The 12,826-nt window shown below is 52.4% G+C and overlaps 1 protein-coding gene and 1 long non-coding RNA gene across 2 annotated transcripts in view; both read right to left on the reverse strand.

The window, feature by feature from the left end:
* Nucleotides 1-2,606: 2,606 nt before the first annotated feature.
* Nucleotides 2,607-5,440, reverse strand: LOC119473096. Its single transcript, XR_005202271.1, has 2 exons — nucleotides 4,981-5,440; nucleotides 2,607-4,278 (listed from the first exon to the last, which is right to left on the reverse strand). It is a non-coding gene; the product is annotated as an uncharacterized LOC119473096 (long non-coding RNA).
* A 2,527-nt stretch (nucleotides 5,441-7,967) lies between these two features.
* CDH22 (cadherin 22) overlaps nucleotides 7,968-12,826 on the reverse strand; it is a 134,970-nt gene continuing 130,111 nt past the window's right edge. The window contains exons 11-12 of the mRNA XM_017541285.2: nucleotides 12,181-12,432; nucleotides 7,968-9,313 (exon numbers count right to left, since the gene is read on the reverse strand). Of these exons, the coding sequence (XP_017396774.1) occupies nucleotides 8,730-9,313; nucleotides 12,181-12,432 (836 nt within the window). The 3' untranslated portion in view covers nucleotides 7,968-8,729. The remainder of the gene's footprint in view (nucleotides 9,314-12,180; nucleotides 12,433-12,826) is intronic.

The raw sequence follows: 12,826 nt of genomic DNA on the forward strand, positions 1-12,826 counted from the left end.
ATGTCGGACTTCCAAGCCTCCAGGCCTGGGAGAGGATTCAGTGCTGTTGTTGAAGGCACTCCTCTGGTGGTGCTTTATTACAGCAACCCTAGCACACTAATCCAGGGGATGTGAAGTGCCCACGGGCTTCCCCTCCCAGTGCCCTTTTGCTCCCTATGGACCCATTTCACAGATGTGTGTGTTGTGATCAGTGGCGGCCTCCTCTTTGCTCTGTCAGCTCTGAAGCACTCCACCCTGGAGGCCTTGGTTCAGCAGCCTCCTTTGGGAGACCTTCTATATAATCCCACCCCTGTTCCTCTCCCAGCCCCTTCCCTGTCCCCGGATCTCACCTTCCTTCAGGCTCTCCGGGCAAGGCTGGGCTTTATCACCTTCTCAAAAGTAAGTACATTTTCTCCCCATTTTTTTCTTCTCTCTGCCTAGCTCTGTGTCCTTGCAAACAGGAGGTACCTACTAAAGGTCTCAATGAGGATTCCCAGGTTTCCAGCCTCTTCCTGAGCTTGGGATGGGAAAGAGGATTTGTCCTCACCCCTCCTTCCCCCTACACCACGCCACTGCTTCCATGTGCTAACGGCTGCTGTTTATTTTGTGCTTACTGTACGCCAGGGCTGAGCTAAGTGCTTTAGCGGGGGGCCACTTCCTCCTCTGAACAACCCTATGGGGTAGCTGCTATTTTAGCCTCATTTTCCAAAGGGGAAACCGAATCACAGGAAGGACAAATAAATGGTCGAAGATCACACCTTAAAATTCACAAATGCCAGATCAGGAAGGCGCTTTTGGAATCTGTTAGGTTAGCCCTCTCAGCCACCGGTATCTCACGGCTGGAGAAACTGAGGTCCAAGTGGCTCTTCTCCCCCAGCCTGGCTCTGGTGCCCCTCTTGGATCCTCTCTGTTCTACGCTCTCCCTGCGCCTCCTACCCTTGCAGCTTCAGCTCTCCTGAAGACACTGGCAAGCAGCAAGATCTCTTTAGTCCCCCTCCTCCTCCTGAGCTCCAGTGCTGCATTTCCATATCTTGTGTGTGTGGCCTGCAGGCCCCTTAAACTCAGCATGTCTAAAACCAAACTGAACTTTCCTGACCCCAGATCCAAAGCTTCTCCTGGGTTCCCTGGCTCATTACTAGCTTTGCCGCCCTTGTCACTCAAGCCTGAAGCCTCTGACCTTCTTTACGTGCCATCCCCACACCCGGTCAATTGCCAACTCCTGCTGGGTCTTTCTTCTAAAATATTTCTCAAATCCACTGTTGCTGACCCAGTTTAAGCTTCAGCGTCTCTTTCTGAGAGTCCTGTGTCAGCCTTTCATATCAGCTAGAGTTAGGTTTGGCTGCTTGAGACAAAAGACCAAAGTGACAGTGACTTTGACATATTGGAAGTTTATTTGTCTCTTCTGTGGCCAAGTCTGGAGATAGGAGGTTCAGGGTGGTATGGTAGCTCCATGAGGCTGATGAGAACCAAGTCTATCCATAGGGTATGACCTTTGCCATCATGGCTCAAGGTGGCTGCTTGAGCTCCTGCCATCTCAGCTGTGTTCAGCCAGCAGAAAGAAGAAAGGGACAGTAAAAAGAGGCAAAAGACATGGGTCAGCAGTTTTTTAAAGAGGTGTCCCGGAAGCTGCCACCTGACAATTCTGCTTAAGTTGTATTGGCTGGGATTCAGTTCATGCATAGTTCATACACAGCTGTGAAGGAAGCTGGGAAATGTGGTCCTTGTAATAGAAGGCCATGTGCCCAGCTAAAATTTGGGGCTTCTCTGATTAAGGAAGAAAGTGAGACTGTGACTTCCTCCCTTCCTCACTGGTCTCCCTCTCATTTCTTTCATCCTCTAATCCAACTTGGGCAAGTAGCCAGGATAATCTTTCTAAAATGCAAATCTATATGTAGGGTTGCCAGATTCAGCAAATAAAATACAAAATTCCCACTTCAATGTGAATTCCAGATACGTAATATACGAGTGATTTAGCATAAGTATGTCCTGTGCAATAGTTAGAATACGAATACTAGAAAAATGACTTTTTATTTATCTGAAATTCACATTTAACTGGGTGTCCTGCAATTTATCTGTCCAGCCTATCCATCTAGTTTTCATAGCTCCTCATTGTCGTCAGAAAAAGACCCAAGCTCTCCGGAAGGCTTTGCTGGACCCTTTGCAATCTGTCCTGCACTGATCTGTCTAGGTCCTTGTTCTTTGAAAAAGCGCTGTGCTGCTTCTGCTCTCTCCAACCCCCCAAAGCCTTTGCTTATGCTCTTTTCTTGGGAGACTGTCCTTTTCCATCTGAGAAGGCCTATGGTCCCAGAGGGAACATGGCTTCTGTAGCTCTAGATTCCTGGGGACATGGTAGGGATGAGTGATTATTTGCTGAATGAAATGATGGGCCCAGGGACACATGCAAATGAGACCCACATTATGACTCCCTGTGCAGTGCTCTCTGCACCCAGGTTGGCTCATGTGGACCCAGCACTGAGATATCTGTCTCTGGGGCCTCCATTTTCCATAATGCCATGTCTAGGTATGGCACCCCCCCAGCACACAGGGGGTTAAGCCAGCCATGGAGTTGCGAGCTGGAGTCCATGGAGTCCTTCCTGACAATAAAGCTAATGAATCCCTCCTTGCTGTTTTCTCTTGCACAATAACATTTAATCATCATTTGCACAGCAGATGAGAAGTTTGCGGCAGATACAATTCTGCGTGAGTGGCGATTTCTGCGTGTGGGCACCATTCCTTCCATCCCCAGCACACCTGATGACCTGGGGATGGGCATGCTGTGCCCCAGAGAGGGTGTGTGTGCAGCCACGTGCTAGGGATTTGACTCCGCACACGTGTAGGAGATGGGCTTTGGAGGCATGTGTCTGTGTGCGTGCTTGTCTGCGGGGTTGAGTGGCACATGGGGCATGGCTGTGGGTGAACTGTGCTGGGCCTGCCTAAAAGTGCACATGGACAGAGGTGATTAAGCGCCTGAGGACACGTTGACTGGAAGTTGAGGTACCTACATGGAGACAGGCAGATGCACGTATACCACTGCATGTGTGTGAGTGCTTGGTGCAGATCTGAGCATTTGTTGGAGGATGGCTGTTTGTTCAGGTGCTTGTAGTGATCATGTAGATTACGTTCATACACACAGACCTGTGCTCACATGTACAAACACATCTATGGGATCATGCACGTTAATTTGGAGTTTGTAAGGGACTGCTCCTGAGGTTTCGTTTGCTTTCCTGTGCGTGCATACAAATGTGCATATGATTAAGAATGAGTGCATGGTGCCATATACTCATGCGCAGAAGAACCCCTGAGGGTATACACAAATATGTGCTGTGTATTTGCGTGGGAGTTTCTGGGGACACACCTATGTTGGTGAATGTGTATGAGTATATGCCTGAATAGGAAAATATGTTGCTTATTGAAGAGTACCAGTGGACAAACATGAACATGCATGTAAGAGAAGTTGTCTACGGCAGGCATGCGTATGCTCTGAGGACAAACACGGGTGCACACGAGAGCTTGCCTCCCGTGCATGCATGGCATGCTGGCATGTGTCCACATCTGCAGACCTGCAGGGATACGCTCTGTGTGTATAGCTGTGAACATGTCTGTGTTATGCCCACAGGTGCAAACATATCTGTGGGTACAACGTGTGCATCATGTGCTGGCATGCTCCCGCACACACTGAAACATGAGCCATCTTGCCTCAGAGTGAGGGCTGACAGGGTTGCATTTTCCAAAGGCTCAGCGACCAGTGACAGAGCTGGCCTGGGAGCGCTTGCTGGCAGGAGGTGAGTGGAGCTGCTGATTCGTGACCTGAGGGTGGGCTGTGATGACGGCTGGCTGACGGATGCAGGCGCTTAGACGCCCTCTATGACAGCAGCCGGCTCTCTGAGCTGCTTGAATCAGGAGGTGGGAGGTTAGTTCTTGACCTGTGCTGCTCAATGCTGGTTTCCCACCTCACTGGTCCTTGTCCACAGCCACGTGTGGACACACACACACTGGTACACATCAGAGACAGAGACCCAGGTTTGGACAGTGGCCAGCCAGCTAGGCCCCTCTGTCCATCTTGCTCCCAGCTCTGCCATCCCCCTGGAGCACCTCCCTTTCTCACCAACCTGCTTCTCTGTCCTCTGGGAAACTCCACTCAGAACCCGAGTCATCTAGGCCCTATGCAGAGCCATGGTAGGTGGGGGTGTAAAGCGATTTCAAGCCTTTAAAGGCTTTGTGCCCTTGGGCAAAATGCAGTTCATCTGTGAGCCCTGGGTTTCTCATCCCATCCTCATAAAATAGGTCTAATGAAAGCACCTGCGTAAAATTAAACAAGGCAAATTACGTAAAAGCACTAAACACAGTAAACACAGCGTCCATTCTCCGTGAGATTTACCTGCCTTAGTATTAATTACGTACGGTGCTGAGAACAGGGCCTGGCATGCCGCAGTGCTAGGTAAGTGTGCTGTCACCGTCATCACTACCATCGTCATTGTCATTAATATCCCTGCTTCTGAAATCCTTGGCCAATTACACATCAATTCTTGCTCAAGACCCTGAATACTCTTTTATCCCTTGATAATGACGGGGATGGTGAGGATGACAATAAAAGGGGAATGTTTTTCTTTTCATCTTCCTAGATGCCTTGTAAGGAGGGCAGGCACAGTAAATGGAAGGCTCTTTATTTTCTAAACTCAATAGAGCTGGGTTTGCTCATTTGGAGCCTGGAGCTGGCATGGCTATATTTTCTGCCTAACACAGGGAGAGGATTTGGAACTCCTGGGGAACCTGTGGGAATCAATGAGACAGATGACCAAAGCCCGTGTGTCCCATGAGACCCTCCTCCGTGACCCCAAGTCATCAGAAAAGCTCACACATGCTTGGCAGGAGTAGACACCTTGTGCAGCCCAGCGAAAGGGCAGGACTCACTGGATTTCACTCTGGGCTGGCTCAGCACCCAGTGGAGGCAGCACATGTGGTTGCGGGAGCTAGAAGCAAAGAGGATCGAGAGAATGTTACCTTTTCCTCCACACCCCACTCTGGAACTAGCAGAAACCAGGGGGAGGCTTGAGGACTCCTGCAGGCTGTGGAATGTGGTGGCAACTAGAGGAACGAGCTCTCCCAGAGCACAGACAGGGACTTTTGGATACACCCAAGACATATGTTTGGGGCCTCTTGTGTGTCGGACAGTGTGTGTGCTGCTGACGGGGTAGGTCCTGGGGGCCACAGCACCCGGGTTGGTCTCAGTATCTCCACTACTAGTCGTTTGATCTTGCACAAGTTGCTTAACCTCCTTGCGCCTCAGTTTTCTCGCTTGTAAAACGGGGGCTAACTCATTGTGTCGTCATGGGATTAACTGTGTTAATTTATGTGAAGTGCTCAGTGTCAGCTGTTGCTATTGGGTTTTATCCTTATTGCAACCCTATGAAGTAGGTGGTCTGAGCATATGCACCTTATGGATAAGAAAACGGAGGCAAACCAAGGGTAAATAACTGTCTGAAGTCACACAGTGGCTGGGCCTGGGGGCTCATGCTTGTAATCCCAGCACTTTGGGAGGCCAAAGCGGGAAGATCACTTGAGCCCAGGAGTTTGAGACCAGCCTGGCAACATAGCAAGACTCCATCTCTACAAAAAATTAGCTAGGTGTGGTGGTGCATGTTCGTGGTCCCAACTATTTGGGGGACTGGGGTGGGAGGATCAGTTGGGCCTAGTACATTGAGGCTGCAGTGAGCCATGATTGTGCCACTGTGTGCAGCTGGGCAACAGAGTAAGGCCCTGAAGAAAGAAAAGAAAAGAAAAAAAGAAGAAAAGAAAAGAAAAGGAAAGGAAAGGAAAGAAAGGAAAAGAAAGAAAGGAAGGAAAGAAAGAAAAAGAAAAAGAAAGAGAAAGAAAGAAAGAAAGGAAAGAAGGAAGGAAGGAAAGGAAAGAAAGAAAGATTGGTAGAAAGAGAAAGAAAGAAAGAAGAAAAGAAAGAAAGGAAGGAGGGAGGGAGGGAAGGAAGGGAAGGAAGGAAGGGAAGGAAGAAAGAAAGGAAGGAAAGAAAGGAAGGAAGGGAGGGAGGAAGGAAGGAAGGAAAAAGTCACACAGTGGGTAAATGGCAGAGCCAAAGGCTCGGAAGGCGAATCTGGATAAATAATGTTCTTTATTTCTGGCAAGATCTTTGACTCCGGGTGACCTTAGGTAAGTCATTCTCCATGTGTGAGGTTTAGACAGATGTTCAGGGGACCTGTGACTTCATGTCCATGTGTCCCTGTGGACATGTGACCTGCCTGTAACCTCCTTCTTGTCAGGGTCAGTATCTGCTAAGGCAACCCGTTCATGTGGAAGGGACAGACTCCGAGCCGGTGCCGTCCCTGCTCTGCCCCATACTAGCTGGGAGACCTGGAAGCACTCGCTTTATTCCTCTGGGTTTCAGTTTCCCCCTTCTACAATGGAGCTGGCAACCAACCTCAGAAGTGCTGTTGTGTTCTATATGAAGAGCTGGGCACGCAGGGGTGAGAGGGCAACTCCCCAGTGGTCCCCAAGGTACCATGCCCATTTGTAGCATGAGCTATAGGAACCATGGGTAAGGGTCCCACATGGGATGATCTGGGGGTTCCCAAATATCCCTCCAGTTGGGTTTACCATACTAATACCACATCCCTGCCACTGGCCACTATCAGTGGACTTTAGAAGGGAGGTTCAAGTTGAGCAAGCTATCATGTTCCTTAACCTGGCCTTCCAGTTCTTTTCAAACGACCTCTAACCAGCCTTCCCTGCCTCACCTCCCACACTCCTCCACCCTGTTATGCAGCTCCCAGGCCACATATCCTTCCTGAAGCTGCCACATGCTTTTTGCCTCCTCCCCACCCCCAGCTTTTGCAGATCTGCTTGGAATACTCTTGCTCGCTTGGCCACCTCACATCCTATGCTCATTCTTCAAGACCTGGTTGAAGTTACTTCCTCTGGGAAGCCCTCCAGGATTACTCAGTCTTTCTTCAGTGCTTCCAGCATCTTTTTCTGGTAACTCTGCTACAACTCTTAGCAAACACATTATTTTTGGCTGCTTCCGCTCCCTGATCCACTTCCTTCCTCCCACTTAGGTCTTGAGCTATTGGAAGGGAGGAATTACCTATCATCTGTGTAACTCTGGGCAGTTTACTACTCACTCAGCCTCAGTTTCCTCATCTGTGAACTGGGGCTGACAGTACCTAAAAGAGAAAAAATAATGCAGGTAAGGCACTAGAACTTACTGGCGGTCTCTAGATCTATCACAGTGGATCTTGGCAAATGTGGAGGGAACGAATGAGCGCTCCCTGGGAGGGTAAGGAAAATAAGGCTAATCAGCCTTTATTGGGCACTTTCCACATGTCAGGAAGGCACTGTGTTCAGAGCTTAACACCCACTATCTCCTTGAAGACTTTTATCAATCCTTTAAGGAAGAGACTATTATTGCCCCCATTTTACAGATAAGGAAACTGAGGCTTCAGCAGTGGAGGACGCTGCTGAAGGATGCCCAGCTAGCAGGAGCTGGAATTCACGTTGAATCAATGTGGAATGAATGAATCACTTGGGCTTGGGGGGAGGTGGGAGGACGAATAACCTGTATTTTATAATCATATAGTTTTAGAGCTGGAAACTCTCAGGTGACTTAGTCCAGGGGTTCTTAATTTGGGATCCATGAGTGGGGAGACTGATGGGTTCCAAAGTCAAACAGATAAGGCCCCCACCCCCCCATCCTTGCCCAGTGGTTTCTGACCCCTCTGCCTCCTGCCAATCCTTGCATCCATGCAAGTCCTGGAGTCACCCAGCTTGTTCTTGCTTGGTACTGCTGGTATTTCAGTGTGATTGAGACTCCCAAAGTCTCCACAGTTGCTGGGCATGCAGGGCAGGATCAGGAGCTGACGATGGCAACCTTTTCCTCTCCCCTTGGAGATGTCGGGAAAAGGGGAAGGCATATGGAGCAGGGGAGAGAGGTCAGACCTTGGAGGCAGACATACTGGGCTTCTAAGAACCACAAAGATAAGAACAGTAACAAAGGCTAGCATTTATTGAACACCTACTATGTGCCAGGCACTGTCCTAACCACTTGACACATACGAACCCTTTTTAGCCTCACAGCTCTTCGAGGTAGGTTCTGTTATTAACCCCATTTGACAGATGAGGAAACTGAGGCCCAGAGAAGTGAAGTGACTTGCCCGAGGCCAGGCAGCTGGTCAGTGCCAGAGGCTCCGCCATTCACTGGCCAGGGGCCCTGGGACGGGTCACAGCCACTTCTCTGGGGTCCTTTCCCCTTCTATTCCGTGCAGGACCCCACCTCATGGTCTCTCTGACGACTGAGCTGGTCTCTGTACAGCGTCCCAGCACACAGTAGGTGCTTAGTAAATGAACAGCCTTCCTTCCTCTTAACTCTGATGGGGGAAACCTGAGGCGGGGGCATCTCAGCGGCGTGCTCGCTCCAGCAGTCTCCCCCAGGCCAGGATGGAGTAACCCGCCCCTTCCCGACTCGGCAGCGCCGCCCCCACCTCCCATTCTAACCCCAGAGCCACGCGGCGCCCGGTCTCGCCTCAGTTTTAATGACGTTGGTCAGAATCCCGAAGCTCCAAAAGCTGCGCCCCTAGCGGAGGAGGAGTGGGGGAGTCCGCCCCTCGCAAGTTCCCCCTCCGTCCGGCCGCCGAGGGAGGGGGAGGGGAGGGCGGGGCAGGGGGTCCCGGGGGAAACGCGTGGTCCTGGGGTCCCGGGGGGTGCTGGGCGGGGGAGCAGCCGCGCCCCGACGGCAGGGCGCCGGGCTAGGAGGCCTGGGCCTCGTCGTCCCCGCGGTGGCCGGCGTAGAGCGCGGCCAGGGGCCGGAAGCGCGGACCCCAGCTGCTGAGATAGGCGAAGTCCTGCTCGGAGCCCGACGAGCCGCTGTGCAGCGAGCTGAGCGAGGCGGCCGGCGAGTCCGCGCCCTCGAAGGCGTAGGTCTGGAAGGCGTCGTAGGGCGGCACCGACGGGTCCCCGTCCGCCAGCGCCACCTTGCGGCTGATGAAGTCCCTGAACACCGAGAAGTCCGGCTCGGGGCTCGGCGGCCCCTGCGGCAGCGAGTGGCGCTCGGAGGGCAGGTGGGCCTGCGGGGGGCTGCCCGCGCCCCCGCCCGCGCCCCCGTCCGCGCCGCCGCCCGCGCCCCCGCCCGCGCCGCCGCCCCCGTCGCCGCCCTTGAGCTCGCCGAAGTCGTAGAGGCTCCGCAGCGCCGACATGTCGTAGGCTTCCGTGTCCTGCTCGCCGCCGCCTTCGTCGTTGTATTTGATGACGTTGTCCCGCATGTCCTCATCCTCGTCCGAGCTCAGGTGGCTCTTGTGGTGGCGCCTGAGGGTGAGGATCAGCAGCACCAGCACTGCGAGGGGGACAGAGGGGGCGACTGAGGGCCGAGCCCCTCCCAGGGCGCTAGGAGGACCCTCTACCCCGTCTCCTCCCGCCTTCTGCCAGCAGAGTGGGCCCAGCCTCAACATTCCTACAGATTTCTTAGAATTCTGTTCAAAAAGCCGTTCTTACAGTCAGAACTGAGCTGAGTGTCTGGAGAGGTAGTGAGCCACCCATCTCGGGAGGTATGCAAATCGAGGCTACATTACCTCTGGGGTGGAGGTAGCCAACGGGAGAGCAGTGTTAAAGGTTTTCCTGGGTATGGAGGCCCGAGGTCTCCCTTCTCAGCTCTATGAAGAGATACATTCTCTGAGGACTCTAGATGCTGGGGGTGCGAAGCAGGCAGCTGAGAAACAGATGGAGCTGGGGAGGGAGTGTGAAAGATGTCCTTCACTCTGACCCCCCTTTCACCCTCACCCTCCTCTGTCCACACCAGAAATCCTGAGCTCCTACTTAGCCCTTTGGTTCTCAGGTCAAGGTCTGCAGGAACCCTGAGAGCTGCCTGCCAGGTTCTGTGCCTTCCCCTCCAAGATCCCCCAGGAAGGGGCTCCTTCTTCTTATCATACTGGTTTTCAAAGTGCGGCCCCTGGACAAAAGCAGCATCCTCTGGGAGCCTGTTAGAAATGCAGATCCTTGGATCCTGCCACTAATCTTGTGGCAGTGGAGGGCGAATGTGTGTTTTAACAAGACCCCCAGACAGGAAGAGGCAGCTCAAGTTTGAAAGCCACAGCTCTGCCACAGACCAGACCTTGCTGTTTTACCACATCCGTCTCCACCCCGAAACACAAACCCTAAGCTACCCTTGAGGACTTGGGAAATGTTCCTCTGGCTTGGTGCCTGGCCTGCAGTGAGCACTTAAAGCATGCTTGTTGAATGAATGAATGAATGAAGGAAGGAAGAGTTGGATGGAGACATGGGTAAGTGAATGAATGATTGTCCCCTCCTGGCTTTCTTCACTTGATTTCTAGGACTCCACGCTCTCCTCCTCCTCCTCCCACTTCACTGAACACTCATTCTCCATCTTCTAAGCAGGCTTCTCCTTGCCTCTCTTAATTCAGATGTCCTAGGACTCAGACCTTGGTTCTGTATCCATGCTCCCTCTGTTGGAGCTCTCCTTCAGTCTTATTATAACTTCAAAAGTTCCGTTTAGAAACGCAATTCCCATATCTCAGCCTCCAGCCTGGACCTCTTCCCTGAAATCTAGATCGTACATTCCATTTCCTACTCAACGTGTCCTCTTGTTGACCAAGAGAATCTCAAATTTAACATGTTCAAAGGTGAAATACTAATTTTTTCCCTTTCCCCACCCTGAGTCTCCCCTTCCTCAGTGTTAACATTCCCAACTTTTCAATTACTCAGAGCTTTTAGGTCTCTTCTGTTGACTGCTAAATCTCAGGGTCTAGCACATGGGAGGGACTCGATGGATAGGTAAATGATGATGGATGGATAGACAGACAGATGGACAGACATGTACCAGGTACTGTGCTGGGCACTGGATTCTTTTTGCTCCTCCAAACAGCTCCAGTGGCCAGAGCTGGCTGCAAGGGCCATGGGGCAGGGCACCTGCTCACCACCTAACAAGGTGGCTTGTGATAGGGAAGAGCACGGGAGCTGGGGACAGGCCCGGAGGGAGGCCACAGGGAAGGAAAGTGTCAGGAGAGAATGGAAAGATGGATGGATGGCTTTCGGAGCGGAAGCTGGGAGCTATGGAGGGGGATGCCCAAGGGAGCAGATGGTGAGGTTTGTGGGCGGCGGGCGACAGATGTGCCAGGCCTGATCAGCGATTCCGCCTGTCACCTTTAGAGCACTGATGTGCACTTTCTTCGTTTGTGGGCAATTAGGCAGAAATTTGTTTGCATTGCCTCGGAAAATGAAACCGCTGTAAAGTGCACCCTCTGGAAAAAGGGTTTCTGAGCCATGAGCTGGGATGGGGAGAGAAAGCAGGGGCTCCCAACTAGGAGGAGCCTGCCCAGGGCCCTTCAGAGGCCTGAGGAGGTACAGCCTGGCCATGGGCAGGTCCTCTGAGGGTAGACAGAGGTCATGCCCGTTCTAGGCAGCGAGGGCGGGGGAGGCAGCTGACATCTCCCAGGGAGCACAGCAAAGCTGGAATCTACACTTGGACCTCCCTTGAGCTCCTCGAGCTTTGGCCTCAGTGCCCTTCTGTACTTGGGTGGCCATAGCTGTGACAGGTGGCATATGGCCACTCAAATCCAGGTTAGCTTCTGAAATTCGACCTCTTCATTGGGGACACTTTGGGTTTCAAATGGCTGCTAGTGGGCTGATACCTGTGTGGATTTTGCCCCCCACACCCCCACTGCTAATGACCTGAGATTTTGCTTTCAGTTTAGATTCACAGCAGGTGGTAGTTAGAGGAGCAGAGCGCACAGAGTGAGAAGACCTAATACCAAATCCGAAGGCTGTCTAGTACCCTTATACCAGCCACCTAACCTCTCTGAGCCTCAGTGTTTTCATCTGAAAAATGGGATGATATGCCTGGCCATATAGTTGTGAGGTTCACAATGGCCCTTTTACTAAAAGTCCTGCGTAGAGAATAAAAAAAGAATTTTAAAAAATATGATTGGTTTTAAAAAATTAGGGTGGGGCTCGGGCTGTGCAGGGGTTGGCCCACGGTGAACTCAGTCCTGGAATTTGTGGCGGGGCTGCTCTGCTCTTAGAAGACTCCTCATGGGGACTGCATGTTAGAGCTTGGAGATGGTTCCACCAGCCCATCCCCACGTGGAGAGGGAAGCTGAGGCCCCACGCCGGCTGGTTAGGAAGGAAACCCAGGAGCCCAGGATGGGGGTCAATCAGGCAGAGGTGGGTGGCTCTCGAGGGACTCACCGACCAGGATGAGAACGCAGACCAAGAGGGCAATGAGGGCGCCGGGGCTGAGGGAGGCAGCCATGACAAAGGCCGTGGTGTTGCACGACTGGATGGCACCAGAGCTGTCGCAGCCACAGATGCGGATGGTGAGCGTGCCCGTGCTGCTCAGCGTGGGTGGCCCGCTGTCCACTACCAGGATGGGCAGGAAGAACACATCCTGCTCCTGCCGGTTGAAACCCACGTGCTGCGTGTGCACTGCAGCGGTGTTGTCTGTTCCAGGAGAAGGGGGTGCAGTGTGACTTGGGGCCCGGGGTCAGCATCCTTGTCCTAGCCACCTCCTGATTGCACCTCAAGATTTGCCTCCCTATGCCCCAAACTACAGCCTCCCAGTGGACTCATGGGTCTCTTGTCTGATCTCCCAAAATTCTGTACCAGCTGCCTCCAAATTCTGCCCCATGCTGCCCAAAGATTCTGTCCCCCAAATTCTGCCCTCAGCTGCCCGAAGATCCTATCCCCACGTAGCCCACAACTCTGTCCTCAGCCGTCCCAAGATTCTGTTCTCAGCTATTCTAAGATTTTGTCCTCAGCTGTGCCAAGGTCCCCAGCTATTCCAAGATTCTGTCCCCAGCTAGGCCAAGGTCCTGTCCCCAGCTATGTCAGGTTT

This window comes from Cebus imitator, unplaced genomic scaffold, assembly GCF_001604975.1.
Source record: "Cebus imitator isolate Cc_AM_T3 unplaced genomic scaffold, Cebus_imitator-1.0 Scaffold132, whole genome shotgun sequence".
NCBI classification, from domain to species: domain Eukaryota; kingdom Metazoa; phylum Chordata; class Mammalia; order Primates; family Cebidae; genus Cebus; species Cebus imitator.